General features: G+C 43.2%; 1 protein-coding gene across 5 annotated transcripts in view; it reads right to left on the bottom strand.

Moving 5' to 3' along the window:
- The window catches only part of vps41 (VPS41 subunit of HOPS complex), a 278435-nt gene that overhangs the window by 230136 nt on the left and 32630 nt on the right, over positions 1-15669 (bottom strand). For all 5 annotated transcript variants that reach the window (XM_085993373.1, XM_085993371.1, XM_085993375.1 and 2 more), the window contains 2 exons: positions 4007-4114; positions 1615-1692 (listed from right to left, as the gene is read on the bottom strand). In XM_085993373.1, coding sequence (XP_085849499.1) covers positions 1615-1692; positions 4007-4114 — 186 coding nt within the window. The remainder of the gene's footprint in view (positions 1-1614; positions 1693-4006; positions 4115-15669) is intronic.

Below are 15669 nucleotides of genomic sequence, written 5' to 3' on the forward strand. Positions count from 1 at the left end.
AGGTGATTCTCTGGCTATGATTAGACAGATAAGAATGGAACCAGGCGAGTGCAGTCCCACCCAGCTGGACGACGGTGGAGAGGCGTTGGAGAAGGATGGAGTGGTCAACCATGTCAAAGGCGGAGACAAGTCAAGAAGGACGAGGAGGGATAAGTTTACCTTTGTCAGAGTCACAAAGGATGTCATTTGTGACTTTGATGAGAGCCGTTTCAGTACTATGGCAAGGGCGGAAACCTGATTGGAGGGATTCAAACATGGAATAGCGGGAAAGATGGGCACGGATTTGGGAGGCGACAACACGGTCAAGGACTTTGGAAAGGAAAGGGAGGTTGGAGATGGAGTTGTAGTTTGCAAGGATGGAGGGGTCAAGGGTTGTTTTTTTGAAGAGGTGATGACAGCAGATTTGAGCTAGAGGGTGACAGTATCCTAGGAGAGAGAACCATTAACAATGTCAGCTAACATAGGAGCCAGAAAAAGAAGTTGGGGGGTCAGCAGTTTGGTAGGAATAGGGTCGAGGGAGCGGGAAGTGGGTCTCACGGACAAGATGTGTGCGGAGAGAAACTGGAGAAAGACGCGAGTTCAGAGCTAGGACAGGGGGGGAACCTTAGAGGAAGTTTGGCCCGGTGGGCTAGAGGAAGGAAAGGAAGTGGCAGAGGCAGCTGAACGGATGGTCTCAATTTTAGAGACAAAAGTCCATGAGCTCCTCACACTTGTTGTCGGAGGTGAGGGTGGAGGAGGCAGGGGAGAGGGGTTTAAAACGACGGTTAGCGGTAGAGAATAGGAGCCGGGGCTTATCTTTGCATTCCAGAATGATTCTGGAATAGTGAGCAATTTTGGCAGACGAGAGCAGGACCCGATTGTGCTTTATGTGGTCCAGCCAGATCTGGCGGTGAATTGCTAAACCAGTTGCCCGCCATATTCGTTCAAGTCTGCGTCCCTTGGACTTAAGGGAGCGAAGATGAGGGCTGTACCAGGGGAGCGGCCAGGGTGAGAGACAGTAATTGTTTTAATAGGGACTAGGGCATCAAAGGTGGTGGTGGTGAAGGTGTGGTTGAGCAGATCGGAAGCTGCAGAAATATCATGGTGAATGGAGGGCCAAAGGCTGGACAGTTGGGATTTCATAAGTGCAGTTAAGGAGCGTATTAAAAAAGGAGAGGGAGGTGGAGACAGACAATGTTCAAAATATTTGTGTCTTAGGTTAACATCACGCTCCCAATGGCAGTCCAATAACGAAGCACACACGTAGCACTTTGGTGGGATAAGGCATTGATTCAAACCTTCACTTTTCCCATTCCTAGTCTCAGTTGAGCTGTTAGAGGGTCAGATGGGGAGCAAAGAAGGAAAGATAAATAATTGAAAAGGGCAGTCGGTCTGGACCTCTCTCAAGAAGCTACTTGTGGCCAGCTCTGGAGCAGTATTGGAATAGACCTCAGAGCAGATTTCCTGCTCATCCTTTCAAAGGGGGTGTGGGGAATGATATACACTCAGGTGGTGCCAGAGGTGGAAAGAGTAGGGGTCTTAAAAGATGGGTAGGAGAAAAATAATTCAAAGTGAGTGGAGAACTGAAAAGATGTTGCACTAGCAGTTTTTGAAACATTACCGCATTATACTTACAATGTCAAAACGTTGCGTCACATCACCCTGAACATCCAGCAAATAGACCTTGCCATGATGTGTTCCCAGTGCCAAAAACTGAAACAAAACAGGGGTACGGTGAAATTTATTTAGCTTATATGCAATCCTGATTCACTTCCATCAACAGGAACCATTTACTTTGCTTCACATAAAAATCTTACAGGTAACTCTACTGCTATTACAAAACAATTTATATGAAAATCAAACTTCTATACCGGTCTCCTTACAGTCCTGGAATGATTTGTAAATCACCCAGACATGCCATGCCAAGTATATAGATGGGGGAATGGAGGTGTCAATGCATTGATTCTGTCAGACAAGGAGCTATCCAATACCCTCGTCATATTACAACACTGCCAACGACGGTTGCCCCAACTTTGGCACTGGCAATTTAATGTAAACCAGGTAACGCTGCTGCAACATTATGCCTGATCACCAGCTTCCAGGCAACTGCGCAAGTGTAAAGCTTGCACGTACAATTGTTTTTCCATTCGTGGCGGCGAGTCCACACCACATTGGAGATCGAGCAGATTGTAGGCACTGGCAGCTCCAGGCACTGCAGAACCACTTCTCCTTGAAGGGACTCGGAGAACTAAAAGGGGTCCATAAGAAAGCCCCCAATCCTCACATCTGCAGAAACAGATAGATTATGCAGTGGAGATCCTCTCTCAACTCCAGCATGTGCATTCAAGTCACCCTGATCAAACAAAGGCTGTACTTGAATTAGTGCATTCTTGTCACTATATCCAAGATTATCTGTAACACAAGCTCGAAAACAGAAGATGTACAAGAGTACGTTGCATCTGCATTGCCCTAGTTCCCTGGTACACTGAAAATCAAATCACCTAAATAAAAAAATATATTTGCCAATTTTAAGGATGCTTTTAAATTCTAAACCCTTCAGGACATTTGTATACAGAACTAAAGAAATTAGCCACAATAAAATCACAGCAATTCTCTCATGTGCCTTTCACATTACAATTTTGCCACCTTATATACACTGTGGCTTGTAGTGTTCCCCACTGTACCTATAATTCTGTTTATACACAATGTTCAAAAAACCATCGTTGTGCTGTATCATAATTAGTAGCTTTTTTTCTAATTACTTCAGCAATGTTCACCTTCCTTGTAAAAAAAAAAGGAACATTTTCTCCTTAATTCAGTGACATCTTTACTCAAAAATGAGGCTTCTGGGCCAATACGATTGTGCAAGTACTGGTTACCTGTCAGAATGAGTCACGAGGAAGCCTCATCTACTGACAACAAATTGTTTCTTTGCAGCTTGTGCACGCTCACTGATGAACTGTGGCAGCAAATTAAAAGTGTAGCATTAAAACAAGAGCAAGACACACATCCACAGCAAGGATGAGGAAATGCTTGCGGCATTATTTAACAGAGATGGAGTTATAGCCGTGTAAAATAAATGTAATGATTCAAAAGAGCTGAAAATGTAGAGTTCTGGGAATGGTTGATAAAAAATTTAAATACATAACCAAACATTCAGGATTTTAACAAGCACATAAAGTAACATTTTAAACATTTTTGACTTTAAAAAATAATGGAATAAACAAACAGGGAATCAATACATTTGAGTTCAATGCATTAGCCAAATTCTAGGGCAACTCAAATTACAGTCTTTCTGTGCATCTGAGCATGCTTGATTGGAGGCTCTAATGAAATGCTCATATTTACAGGCACTACCAAGCATGTCAGTCAACCAGCACCATCTAAAAAATAACCTTCCATTAACTCGAGGTTTAAAAAGGATTTATCAAGATGGAATTGCTAAACTGAAAATTAAATTCGGGCACTTATAACATGAACCTGCATTAAAGAGCAGAAAAGGAAGAAGGGGCTCATTACAAATTCAGCCCGGCAACGTCTTTCGCCCCTGCAAGGTTGCTTTTTTTTTTTACCCAGGAAGAAGTAAGTCCCCCGGGTAAAGAAAATCAATACTGGTTAATAAAACATCAGGTGTGCAGACATAACTAGGTATGACTATTCCACTGCACAAGCCTGCTTGACTGCACCAGGTGCCATGACGATTAGTCATCTAGTACAGACTGATGCTCGTGAAAATATGATGCTTCAGAAAGAGAAAGTGGCTACTCGAAAGAAGGGAAGAAAATTTTGACTAGATACTGAACACTGAATTGTGTGAAACCCACATGTCTTATCAAAACATAATCATCGCTGCTTGATATGAATCGCAACGAAATAGATGGGCTATGCATAGTTTTCAATTATTCACCATTAGCTTTTAACAGCTCTAATTTGCATAGCATGCTTTGGTGTCCTTAAAAAGTGTATTAGGTAAATTACATTTTTTGAAAATTAGACATTTTTGAAAATGCTGGAACAAAGAGGCTACCTTATCATGCACAGTCATACAACTTGCTGCATCTTTCTGCAGAATTTCTGTCACTCCATTAGCCAGTCTTTCATATTTAAGCTTTGGCTCCTCTTCACTGTCTTCCTCCTGTGTTCAAGAGAATAAAAAAATCAACGGCTAAATAAACTGATAATTTCCAGGTTTTACTCTATTAAAACCACGAAGACAATTACTTAGGAACTCCCACAATCCCAGGACAACCATGAATTATTGATTGTCTGCCAGGATTCCACCTAGGGGAAATTAAAGTGGCAGGCCAACTACTTATAATTTCTTGAGTCCACCAAATAAGCTCATGTGACCTGTTCAGGCATGCGCAGTAATATTTTATTAACATATGGCTACTATAGTAATACTTTCTGCATAGTTTTAACACGATTGACAAGATCTAAAAAAAATTCACTCACTGAAAACAACTAATCCATGTCATGGCATTGCTCCTTTGTATAATGTTTTTGTGGAACGGAGTGATGGATGACTGTGGTAGGGAAAGGCATATTCTTTTCTTCAAACAACTGACAATGTCAAGCTCTAAGATTAGAAACAATAAAGGCCATGGAGCCATCTCATTCCCCCCTTCCTTTCACAACTTAAACAATTCATCTCAACCCCAAGGATTGAGGACTGTTCCCCGACTGGGATATGTCATTATTCCAATGCTGTTCAATAGCCTATACAATGCCAATTGAAAAATCCAGGCTAGGATGCTAAATTAGCACCAAATGTGCAAAACAGAAGATTTTTTTCTCCTCAGAGTAGAGAAGATATAATAGGTGCTCAAAATTATGAAGGGTTTTTTTTTTAAATTTTTTATAAAGAGTAGATACGGAGAAACTGTTTCCACTGGCAGGGGGGACGATAACCAGAGGAGACAAATTCAAGATAATTGGCAAAAGAACCAGAGGGGAGATGAGTCATTTTTTTTAATGCAGCAAGTTGCGATCTGGAATGCACTGCCTGAAAAAGGTGGTGGAAGCAGATTCAATGGTAATTTTCAAAAGGGAATTGGAGATATGCTTCAAAAGAAAACATTTACATAAGAACATAAGAAATAGGAGCAGGAGTAGGCCAATCGGCTTCTCGAGCCTGCTCCGCCATTCAATAAGATCATGGCTGATCTGATCCTAACCGCCAATCCACTATCACAGAACCATCTCCCGAATCTAACAGAATTAGACACACGAAATAGGAGCAGGATCAGGCTACACGGCCCCTGGGCCCGTTCCGCTACCCACAGGGCCATGACCGATCCGAACCTAGACTCATGTCCAAATTCCTGCCCGCTCCCCATAACCCTTAATTCCCTTTACTTCTAGGAAACTGTCTATTTCTGTTTTAAATTTATGTAATGATGTAGCTTCCACAGCTTTTTGGGGCAGCATATTCCATGGACCTACCACCCTCTGAGTGAAGTAGTTCCTCCTCATCTCAGTTATGAAAGAGCAGCCCCTTATTCTAAGACTATGCCCCCTAGTTCTAGTTTCACCCATCATCGGGAACATCCTCCCCGCATCCACCCGATCCAACCCCTTCACAATCTTATGTTTCAATAAGATCGCCTCTCATTCTTCTGAACTCCAATGAGTAGAGTCCCAATCTACTCAACCTCTCCTCATATGTCCATCCCCTCATCCCCGGGATTAACCGAGTGAACCTTCTTTGTACTGACTCGAGAGCAAGTATGTCTTTTCTTAAGTATGGACACCAAAACTGTACGCAGTATTCCAGGTGTGGTCTCACCAATACCTTGTATAATTGAAGCAATACCTCCCTATTTTTATATTCTATCCCCCTAGCAATGAAAGCCAACATTCCATTGGCCTTCTTAATCACTTGCTGCACCTGCATACTAACCTTTTGAGTTTCGTGCACCAGGACCCCCAGACCCCTTTGTACTTCAGTACTTTCCAGTTTCTTGCCATTAAGATAATAACTTGCTCTACGATTTTTCCTGCCAAAGTGCATAACCTCACACTTTCCAGTATTGTAATCCATCTGCCAAATCTCTGCTCACTTACTTAGCCTGTCTATGTCCCCTTGCAGGTTTATGTCCTCCTCACTCACTACTTTCCCTCCCATCTTAGTATCATCTGCAAACTTTGATATGTTACACTCGGTTCCCTCCTCCAAATCGTTAATATAGATTGTAAAGAGTTGGGGACCCAGCACTGACCCCTGCGGAACACCACTAGTTACTGATTGCCAGTCTGAGAATGAACCATTTATCCCAACTCTCTGCCTTCTGTTAGATAGCCAATCCTCTATCCATGCCAGAATATTACCCCCAATCCCGTGATTTTTTATCTTAAGCAATAATCTTTTGTGTGGCACCTTGTCAAATGCCTTTTGGAAGTCTAAATACACTGGCCTAGAAATTGAGTTTTGGCGCAGCCAGGGCTTTAGCACCGGAAGTTAGTGCCGGAGCTAAGTCGCGCTGGTCGGGCCCAAAATTCAATAGTTCTGCGCCCAAACGGCTGCCGGCGCTGCTGAGAGCTGTTTGCGCCTGAAAACTGGCGCAACGCGCTGAATTTCGGCGCTATTCCGGCGCTCGCTGCGGTGCGGCAGGTTCGGGAAGTGCAGGCCTCCTCCTTCCCTTAAGGAGGAGCTGCCTGCACCTGGCCGCGGCCCGCGAAAATCTTTTTAAAAATGAGCCCGGCACCTCGGACAAGTGCCGGGCTTGCTTCTGTTCCGGGGGGTGGGGGGGGGGGGAAGTCCGGGGAGGGAGCTGCGGCCAGGCGGGAAAGCGGCCGGCCGCCGCGGGGCCTTTAATGCGCCGGCGCAAAGTCATGTAAGACTCTGTTGCCAGAGTCTTAGTTGCGGCTGCCACGGGCGATGCGGCCGCAACTGAATTTCGGCGCTGGGGCCCGTCGGCATGGCAACCGGGACGCTGCGCACACCGATGACATCATCGGTGCCGGCGCAGCGCTACCGGTCTACCGCGGCGGAAGGGCCCCAGGCAATTTCGGCGCCGGCGCCAATTGCAGCGCTAGGCCCTCTAGCGCCGCAAAATCGGCGCTAAGGGCACTGAATTTCTAGGCCACTACGTCCACTGGTTCCCCTTTATCCACCCTATATGTTACTTCCTCAAAGAACTCCAGCAAATTTGTCAAACATGACTTCCCCTTCATAAAACCATGCTGACTTTGTCCTATTAAATTATGATTATCCAAATGTCCTGTTACTGTCTCCTTAATAATGGACTCCAAAATTTTACCTACCACAGATGTTAGGCTAACCGGTCTAGTGTTTCCAGCCTTCTGTCTACTGCCCTTTTTAAATAAGGGTGTTACATTAGCAGTTTTCCAGTCTGCCGGGACCTTTGCCGAGTCCAGGGAGTTTTGGAAAATTACCAATGCATCCACAATCCCTACCGCCACTTCCCTCAAGACCCTAGGATGTAAGCCATCAGGTCCAGGTGATTTATCCGCCTTGAGTCCCATTATTTTACCGAGTACCACTTCCTTAGTGATTTTGATCGTGTTTAGCTCCACTCCCCCTTTAGCCCCCTGTTTGTCCAGTGTTGGGATATTCTTAGTGTCCTCTACTGTAAAGACTGATACAAAATATTCATTCAGTGTTTTCGCCATCTCCATATTTCCCACCATTAATTTCCCGGTCTCATCCTCTAAGGGAACAACATTTACTTTAGCCACCCTTTTTCTTTTTATATAACTATAAAAACTCTTACTATCTGTTTTTATATTTTTTGCTAATTTACTTTTGCAGGGATATGGGGAAGGAGTGAGGAAGTGGGACTAATTGGATAGCTCTTTCGAAGAACCAGCACAGGCACGATAGGCCAAATAGAGCCCTTCTGCTGGATTCTATGGGGGCAATTTTGCCAGCCCTGGGGAGGCGGGTCTGCCAGGAAAATGGCAGAATTTGGGGGCATATATCCAACCCACCTCCATGCCACCTTCCTAGGAGGCGGGTAGCCATACCGCGCCGGGTCCAGTCTCCTTGGAGGTGGAAAGGGATTAAAGTCCATTAACTGCCTGTTAACAGGTAGAAAATAGGCTTATCCCCTTTTTGCCCTCAAGTGCAGGCTTCCCGGAGGCTCCAAAACACGCCAGCTCATCGAGGCGAGTACTGGGTCTGCGGGGGTCAGGGGGTTGCAAAAAGTGTGGTCTGAAGTAAGTGATGGGTGCAAGAGTGTAGAGGCGAGTATCTGAGGTAAGTGCAAAATGTTTTTAAAAGTGTACTTACTTTTGTTTCTTCCTGCAGGCTTCAGTCGGTTTGTATGCGGAGAGTCTCGGACCTCCATGTTGCAGATGAGAGATGGACGTTGCATTCTCAGATGCAACAACCATCTCATTTCTGTAAAAGAAAGAAGGTCCTGTATGCAAGACCTCATCAAACTGCAGAAAATGTCACTGTTTGACAGCTTCACAGAGCTGTCAAACGATGACAATTCATTTGTCAAAAAAATATTATGTTGTTTCTTGGAAAATCTTAATTTTAGAAGGTTGTTAAACATTGATGATTAATATATTAAATGGCAAAAATAAATACATGATGCAGGTGTCCAAACTGTTCAATTTGACCTGAAAAACCCAGACGATTCAGAATTATTTGTGGAAGGAGAGAAAGAAAGATAGAAAGAAAAGGAGGGAACGAAGGGAAGAAAGAGACTTGCATTTATATAACACTTTTCACAATCTCAGGGTGTCCCAAAGCTATGGAACGGAGTTTACTGCCAATGAAGTACTTTTGAAGTGTAGTCACTGTTTTAATGTAGGAATCAGAGAATCATACATCACAGAAGGAGTTCTTTGAGATAGCTCTTTCCCCATAGCCCTGCAATCTTTCTCCTTTTCAAGTATATATCCAATTGCCTTGTATTTCTTACTTGTAGACCTAGGGTTTTGGAAAGAGTATTTTTAGCACTGTTGTCTCATTTGGAGGATGAATTGTAAATCAAAATGCCATTATCAGTAACTAGAGGTATTTGCAAATTAATGGGCGCATGGTTTCAACTTTTAATACGTGGCTCCATGGTATGCACCTAACCAGCCTGTGAAGACAAAACACTTGAGCACCCTTGTGATACAACCACAACATGTAGGAGAGAGACAGACCAAGCAGTAGAGAATTCAGGAGCTCGGTGGATCGAACAACAGAGGATTTATGTCTGAAATGGACCGCCACAAACTCCGTTACCTAGCCGACTCCATCCCTCTCCCTGGCAAATGTCTGAGGCTGAACCAGACTGTTCGAAACCTTGGTGTCGTATTGAACCTCGTGATGAGCTTCCAACCACATATCTGCGCCATCACTAAGGCCACCTATTTCCACCTCCATAACATCACCCGTCTCCGCCTCAGCTCATCTGCTGCTGAAAGCCTCACGAATGTCTTTGTTACCTCCAAACTTGACTATTCCAATGTACTCCTGGCTGGCCTCCCACGTTCTACCCTCCAAAACTCGGCTGCCTGTGTCCTAACTCGCACCAAGTCCCATTCACCCATCACCCCTGTGCTCACTGACCTACACTGGCTCCCGGTTGAGCAATGTCTCAATTTTAAAATTCTCATCCTTGTTTTCAAATCCCTCCAAGGCCTCGCCACTGCCTATCTCTTCCTCCAGTCCTACAACCGTCCGAGTAGTTAAGTGGCAGAGGATTCAGGAGAGAAATAGAATAGAGTGGTAAAGGAGTTAGCAGAGGAGGACAGAGATAGAGGGGATTTAGGAGAGTTGGCTGAAAACACAATCACAAAAGGAGCTTTTTGATGGGGTTTTAAAGGCTGTAAAGGGTGGGGCTGAGGCAGCAGAAAGCCCTTCAACAACTGAGGAAGAGTATGGGGAGTCGCACAGTTGTAATGCAGATAATAAGTAATGTGCTTGTTTATGTCATGATGGACTTCTGTCAAAGGTCACTAGAGGAAAACAACTGCAAAAATTACACAACAAAATGCCCAGGTTGAATGTATATTTCAACAATTTTCTGCAGAAGTAACAAACAAACTTGCAGCAGTGCAAGAAATGCTGCGATCACAGCTGACGCAGCAGCTCGGCTATAAGAGCCAGCAATGGAGTACAATTAATGCCGGGGTTCAGTGGAAGTTTCGAGATTGTCAGCACAACTCGAAGTAAATTGGAGCTTTAGGACTGCTCTCTGTATCTATGCACACAATTTCCTATGGAGGAAAAATTCACTTGTTATATTTCTGTGCAAAGGAAATTACAATCGTGGGGATGGCCTTAGCGAGGTGTTCGTCGTCATCGATGACATGTTGAAGGCTGCAAAGAACATGGCGTAGTTTCTCCGCTCCGGGGAAGTACTGGACGACGAAGGGTACTCTGTTGGCTGTGTCCTGTGTCCCCAACATCTGCAACATTTTACCCCTTGTGACCCCACCTCATTGTTCTTTGATGTAATGTTTTCCTGACTGACCTGTTTGGACACCATTCACACCTTTGATTGCTGTGATTATCTCTCTGCCGAGGTGTGATAAATGGCAGTTAGAAAGATCACCTGTAATCATCTGGCATTATTCTCTGACTATATAATCTGTGTCTATAGGCATCTCTCCACTTCACCTGACGAAGGAGCAGCGCTCCGAAAGCTTGTGATTTCAAATAAAACTGTTGGACTATAACCTGGTGTTGTGTGACTTCTTACATTAAATTTTTAAGACCATTAGCTGGAACCTGGTTTAAGGCTCTTACTGGATATCAGATAGCGGGTACTCTCTATCCATCTATTATTAGGTGTTGATTTAGACCCTGGTCTCCAAGGTAAATTGTATTAAGGCACTACACTATACAATTCCCTGGATAAGGAACGTGTCAACTTTACCCATTTGCAGTCTTAAAGTTTCACCAATGTACACATGGAACTATTTACATTACCTGCCAGTTTACTGTAGGAGACTATTTAATCTATTGATTATAGCATTTGTATTATGTTTGGTCAATAACTACAGCACTGCTCTTGGGATGCCAGCAACTGAACCATATTAATATTATTTCTTTTGCTGTACAGAGAAAAATGCATTTCTATAACTGCCTTTTTTTTAACACTGCAATTTATTCATAGGTTATGTGTGTGTTTTCCACCTTCCAGGTCAAATGAGGTTGCAATGAATTCATCCAAAAGACCATCAAAACCAACCAATGTATGAAGCGTGGTCTCATTTCATTGAAAGCAATGGTCTCTAAGGTATTAAATTATTGGTCCAGAGCAATGATGATGGATGCACCATCATACCATAGACTTCTCCAGTCTCACAGGTGAGTCAAAAACCATTGGTGCACAATGACAACAATAAATGCAACATCACACCAGTTACCCTGTCCCTCAAGCCCAAAACTGTACAACTCAAAATGAGGAGAGAGAATTAGTCTAGTCCAGAACTGAGCTAGTAGGTTACCAGTTAGCTAACATCACTTGGTGAAAGGACAAAGAGAACCTGCATCCATATAGTACCTTCTCAGGATGTCCCAAAGTGGTTTGCATCCAACAAGTCACTGTTGAAGTGTCAGCCTATATTATGTGCTCAAGTCCTGTTTCAGTACAACCTTCTGTCTTGGAGGTGAGAATGCTATAGAAACATAGAAGATAGGAGCAGGAGTAGGCCATTCGGCCACTCGAGCCTGCTCCGCCATTTAATGAGATCATGGCTGATCATCAAAATTCAGTACCCTGTCCCTGCTTTCTCCCCATATCCCTTTAGCCTTAATAGATATATCAAACTCCTTCTGAATATAGTTAATGAATTGGCCTCAACTGCCTTGTGTGGTAGAGAATTCCACAGGTTCACCACTCTCTGGGTGAAGAAATTACTCCTCATCTCTGCCCTAAATGGCTTACCCCTTATCTTCAGACTGCAACCCCTGGTTCTTGACTAGTCGGAGTCAAATACTTCACTCTCCATCTTTATGAAGAATTCTATCATATTATGATCGCTCTGCCCCAAGGGGCCTCGCACAACAAGATTGCTGATTAATCCTCTCTCATTAAATACCCAGTCTAAGATGGCCTGATCTCTAGTTGGTTCCTTGACATATTGGTCCAGGAAACCATCCCATATATACTCCAGGAATTCCTCCTCCACAGTATTGTTACTAATTTGGTTAGCCCAATCTATATGTAGATTAAAGTCACCCATGATAACTGTTGTGCCCTTATTGCACGCATCTCTAATTTCCCATTGCCATCCCCAACCTCAGCATTACTGTTTGGGGGTCTGTATACAACTCCCACTAACGTTTTCTGCCCCTTGGTATTTCTCTGCTCTACCCACAGATTCCACATTATCAGAGCTAATATCCTTCCTTACTATTGTGTTAATCTCTTCTTTAACCAGCAATGCTACCCCACCTCCTTTTCCTGTCCTTCCTGAATATTGAATACCCCTGGATGTTGAATTCCCAGTCTTGGTCACCATGGAGCCATGTCTCCATAATCCCAATTATATCATATCCGTTTACATCTATTTGCGCAGCTAATTCATCCACCTTATTATGAATGCTCCTTGCATTAAGACACAAAGCCTTCAGGCTTGATTTTTTAACACTTAGTCCTTTTAGAATTATTATTTATATATTATTATAGACTGCCATTTAAAAGAACCTCGTCATTCTATCACGTGATCGTAGAAGGTGAACTAGATGAAACTAGCAATTCCTATATTCCTAACAATCTCAGTTTCAGATTCTTAAACTGCCAATCATAGAATGCATATTTATACTACCAAAGAGTCACAAAGTTAGTACATTTGTACTTTTGGAGCATGAACACAAGCAACCGAGACATGGAGTGAAGAAGAAAATTAGCCCTCATCCCCAAACCTGAATAAAATTATGCAAACAAGGCTGTTGAACAATTTCTTATGCAACTTAAGCTGGTTTAATTGTAAGTATTTCTATAAATGTTATATTGTAAAAGCACAGGCTCCCACTGGTGACTCAATGAACTCATCCAGTATACGGCGGAGCCACACAAAGCAGGAAGGTCCTGGGTTTAATCCAGGGCTTGGGCTGAGTTAGTCCATTCCAGTAGGGCAGCAACAGGAATGCCATATTTGCATCAGTGCCACACGACCCCTGGGTTAGGGAGAAGGGAGGGAGAGGGGAAAACCACCAGGATTCCCACTTCTGGTTATGATCCAGCAACCCCTACTGGAAGTGCTTCTGTACAGACTTTGGGTGTGGATGAGGCTCAGCTAGCACTTGAGGCCGATTACCTGATCACGTGCTCTCAGCAAGGAGCAGCACTCGTTGGGATCACTAGTGCGGAAATTGCGGGCCGGCGGCCCGTTCATCTAAGTGGGCAGAAGTTCCGATGCTGCAGGCCTACCTCCCCAGCCCCTTCCCCACCACCCTGCCAAAAGCTCCCGATCAGGGCATCAGTGCTGAATCGATAAGGCCAACATATGAATAGTGGCCATTTGGGCAAGGATTTAGAAGGCGATCGGCCACTGCAGAACCATATTGCAGACAGGTGTTAGCATCTTCAAGACAGTAGGGAAGGATGGACAAGAGGAAAAATACAAGCGCTAAATCAATAAGGATTCTGTGGCAGATGTCAACAATGTAATTTTTTTTTTTTTTTTTTTTTTTTTAAGTCCCCTACAGTCCAAGTCATTCCTAATGAACAAAGCAGGTAACCTGATCCTGGGCCTTCCAATGTTACTGTTGAGTCAGACCCTACATGTGAAGATGTTATCTGTCTGTTGTGCTTAATAGTTACAAAGCTTTTGATTAAGAAAGGCGGCGGTCAAGTAGCCCAGTCACCTCCAGAAAGTGGCAATGGCTTCGGGCGGATATGCACCTGGAAGAGGGTTGTGGGATGTTGGAAATACCAACAAAAGGTGGATGAGCTAATCCTTGAATTAGCCAACAGCATCCACAACCTGTACGTTGTGATGCAGCTACAACATATCAGTTCTTTATGTATTTAAGGGGAGGCTTGAGGCATACATGAGGGAGAAGGGAATAGAGAGATTCAAGGGGCAGGGTGGGGAGAAGTAATTAGTGGGAGGAGGCTCATGTGGAGTATAAAGATTGGCATGGACTAGTTGGGTTGAATAGCCTGTTACTGTGCTGTAGATTCGATGTAATGACAACATAGACCAATGCAGGTTACTGTATCCAAACAGCTCTCCTAAATAAGCAATGGAAGGGCTTCTTCCATCTATAAAGGATAAAGAAGCATTGGAGAAAGTTCTAGTCCTTGTGAATCTTTTTTGCACTGAGCAGTTGTAACTATCAGGAAAGATTGAACAGGCTGGAGCTCTTTTCTCTAGAAAAAGTGACCCGATAGGTCTTTAAAATTATGAAGGGGTCAGATAGGGTAGACGTAGAGATGTTTTCACTTGTGAGGAAGTCCAAAACTAGGAGCCATAAATACAAAGTAGTCACTAATAGCACCAATAATTCAGGAGCAATTTCTTGACCCAAAGGGTGGTTAGAACCTGCTACCACATGGAATAATTGAGGCAAATAGCATAGAAGCATTTAAGAGGAAGCTAGATAAGTACGAGGGAGAAAGGAATAGAAGGATGTTTTGATATGGTGAGATGAAGAGGGGTGGGAGGAGGCTCATGTGGAGCACAAACACCAGCATAAACCAGTTGGGCTGAATGACTTGTTTCTGTGCTGTAAAATTCTATGCAATCTATGTAACATATAACAAGTCAATGGAAAAGCAACCACAGACAGCCTAAAACACACCAGAGCTCAAGTCCCTGCCTTAAAATGGAGGACAGTAACAGGAGCTCCAACGATGATATTCCTAATACCATGAGCACACAATTTCTTTTCAAAAATACACAAAGTATTTGCTCAAACCACTTCACAGTAAACTATGTATTTACTAAAAATGTTCCAATTTTTTTAAAAAGAAGCATTTAATATCACTGCCTCACACATCAAAGAAGCATGGTGTAAGAAAGCTTTGTTCTTCAAGAACAACTACCTGGAGAAAACGCTCAAGCGTAAATAAAAAGGAAAATCAATAATTTTGTTAAATTTTAATAATCCTGCAAACCCACAAATATAACCACTAATGTTCTGAGTTGAAATGAGTTAGTTGTGTTCCTATGGAAACCTGGTGCAACCAGTAACAAGTTTTGACTTGTAGCAAGACCAAGACATGAACAGACACCAGGAGAAAAAAAGGCATCACTGAGCTTCAGAAAAATCAATTTTGTGTGCAATAAAGTTCTACACCATAATATATTTGAATTTGTTCCATCTCATAAGATTTAGCATTATTGATTTTTATTGGTCTGGTGTTTCCTACATTAAAAAAAAATCAAAGATTGTACTTTCACGGGTTTAAATGAAGATCTCACGAGTTTGATTTTATAGCCTCATAATGAAATTGTCATTCGTGGTGGGCCTTAAGAGACCTTTCATTTAGCTATGAAAATAAATTGACCCTACCCCTCCAGACAGTTCTGCAAAGCAATGATTCAATTAATTCAGAGGCCAGACCATTTACTCTAAGATCACACTTACATAATTTTTGTTAGGACATCTTAGGGAATGTCTAGGCTGGGATACGATCAGGTAATTGCCAATAACAAATGTTCTAACTGGAAGCAATCCCAATACCAACATGAACATAGAAACATAGAAGATAGGAGCAGGAGTAGGCCATTCGGCCTCTCGAGCCTGTTCCGCCATTTAATGAG

The sequence above is a fragment of the Somniosus microcephalus genome, chromosome 7, assembly GCF_052327205.1.
Source record: "Somniosus microcephalus isolate GS21.2 chromosome 7, FLI_Smic_1.0, whole genome shotgun sequence".
In the NCBI taxonomy this organism is placed as follows: Eukaryota; Metazoa; Chordata; class Chondrichthyes; order Squaliformes; family Somniosidae; genus Somniosus; species Somniosus microcephalus.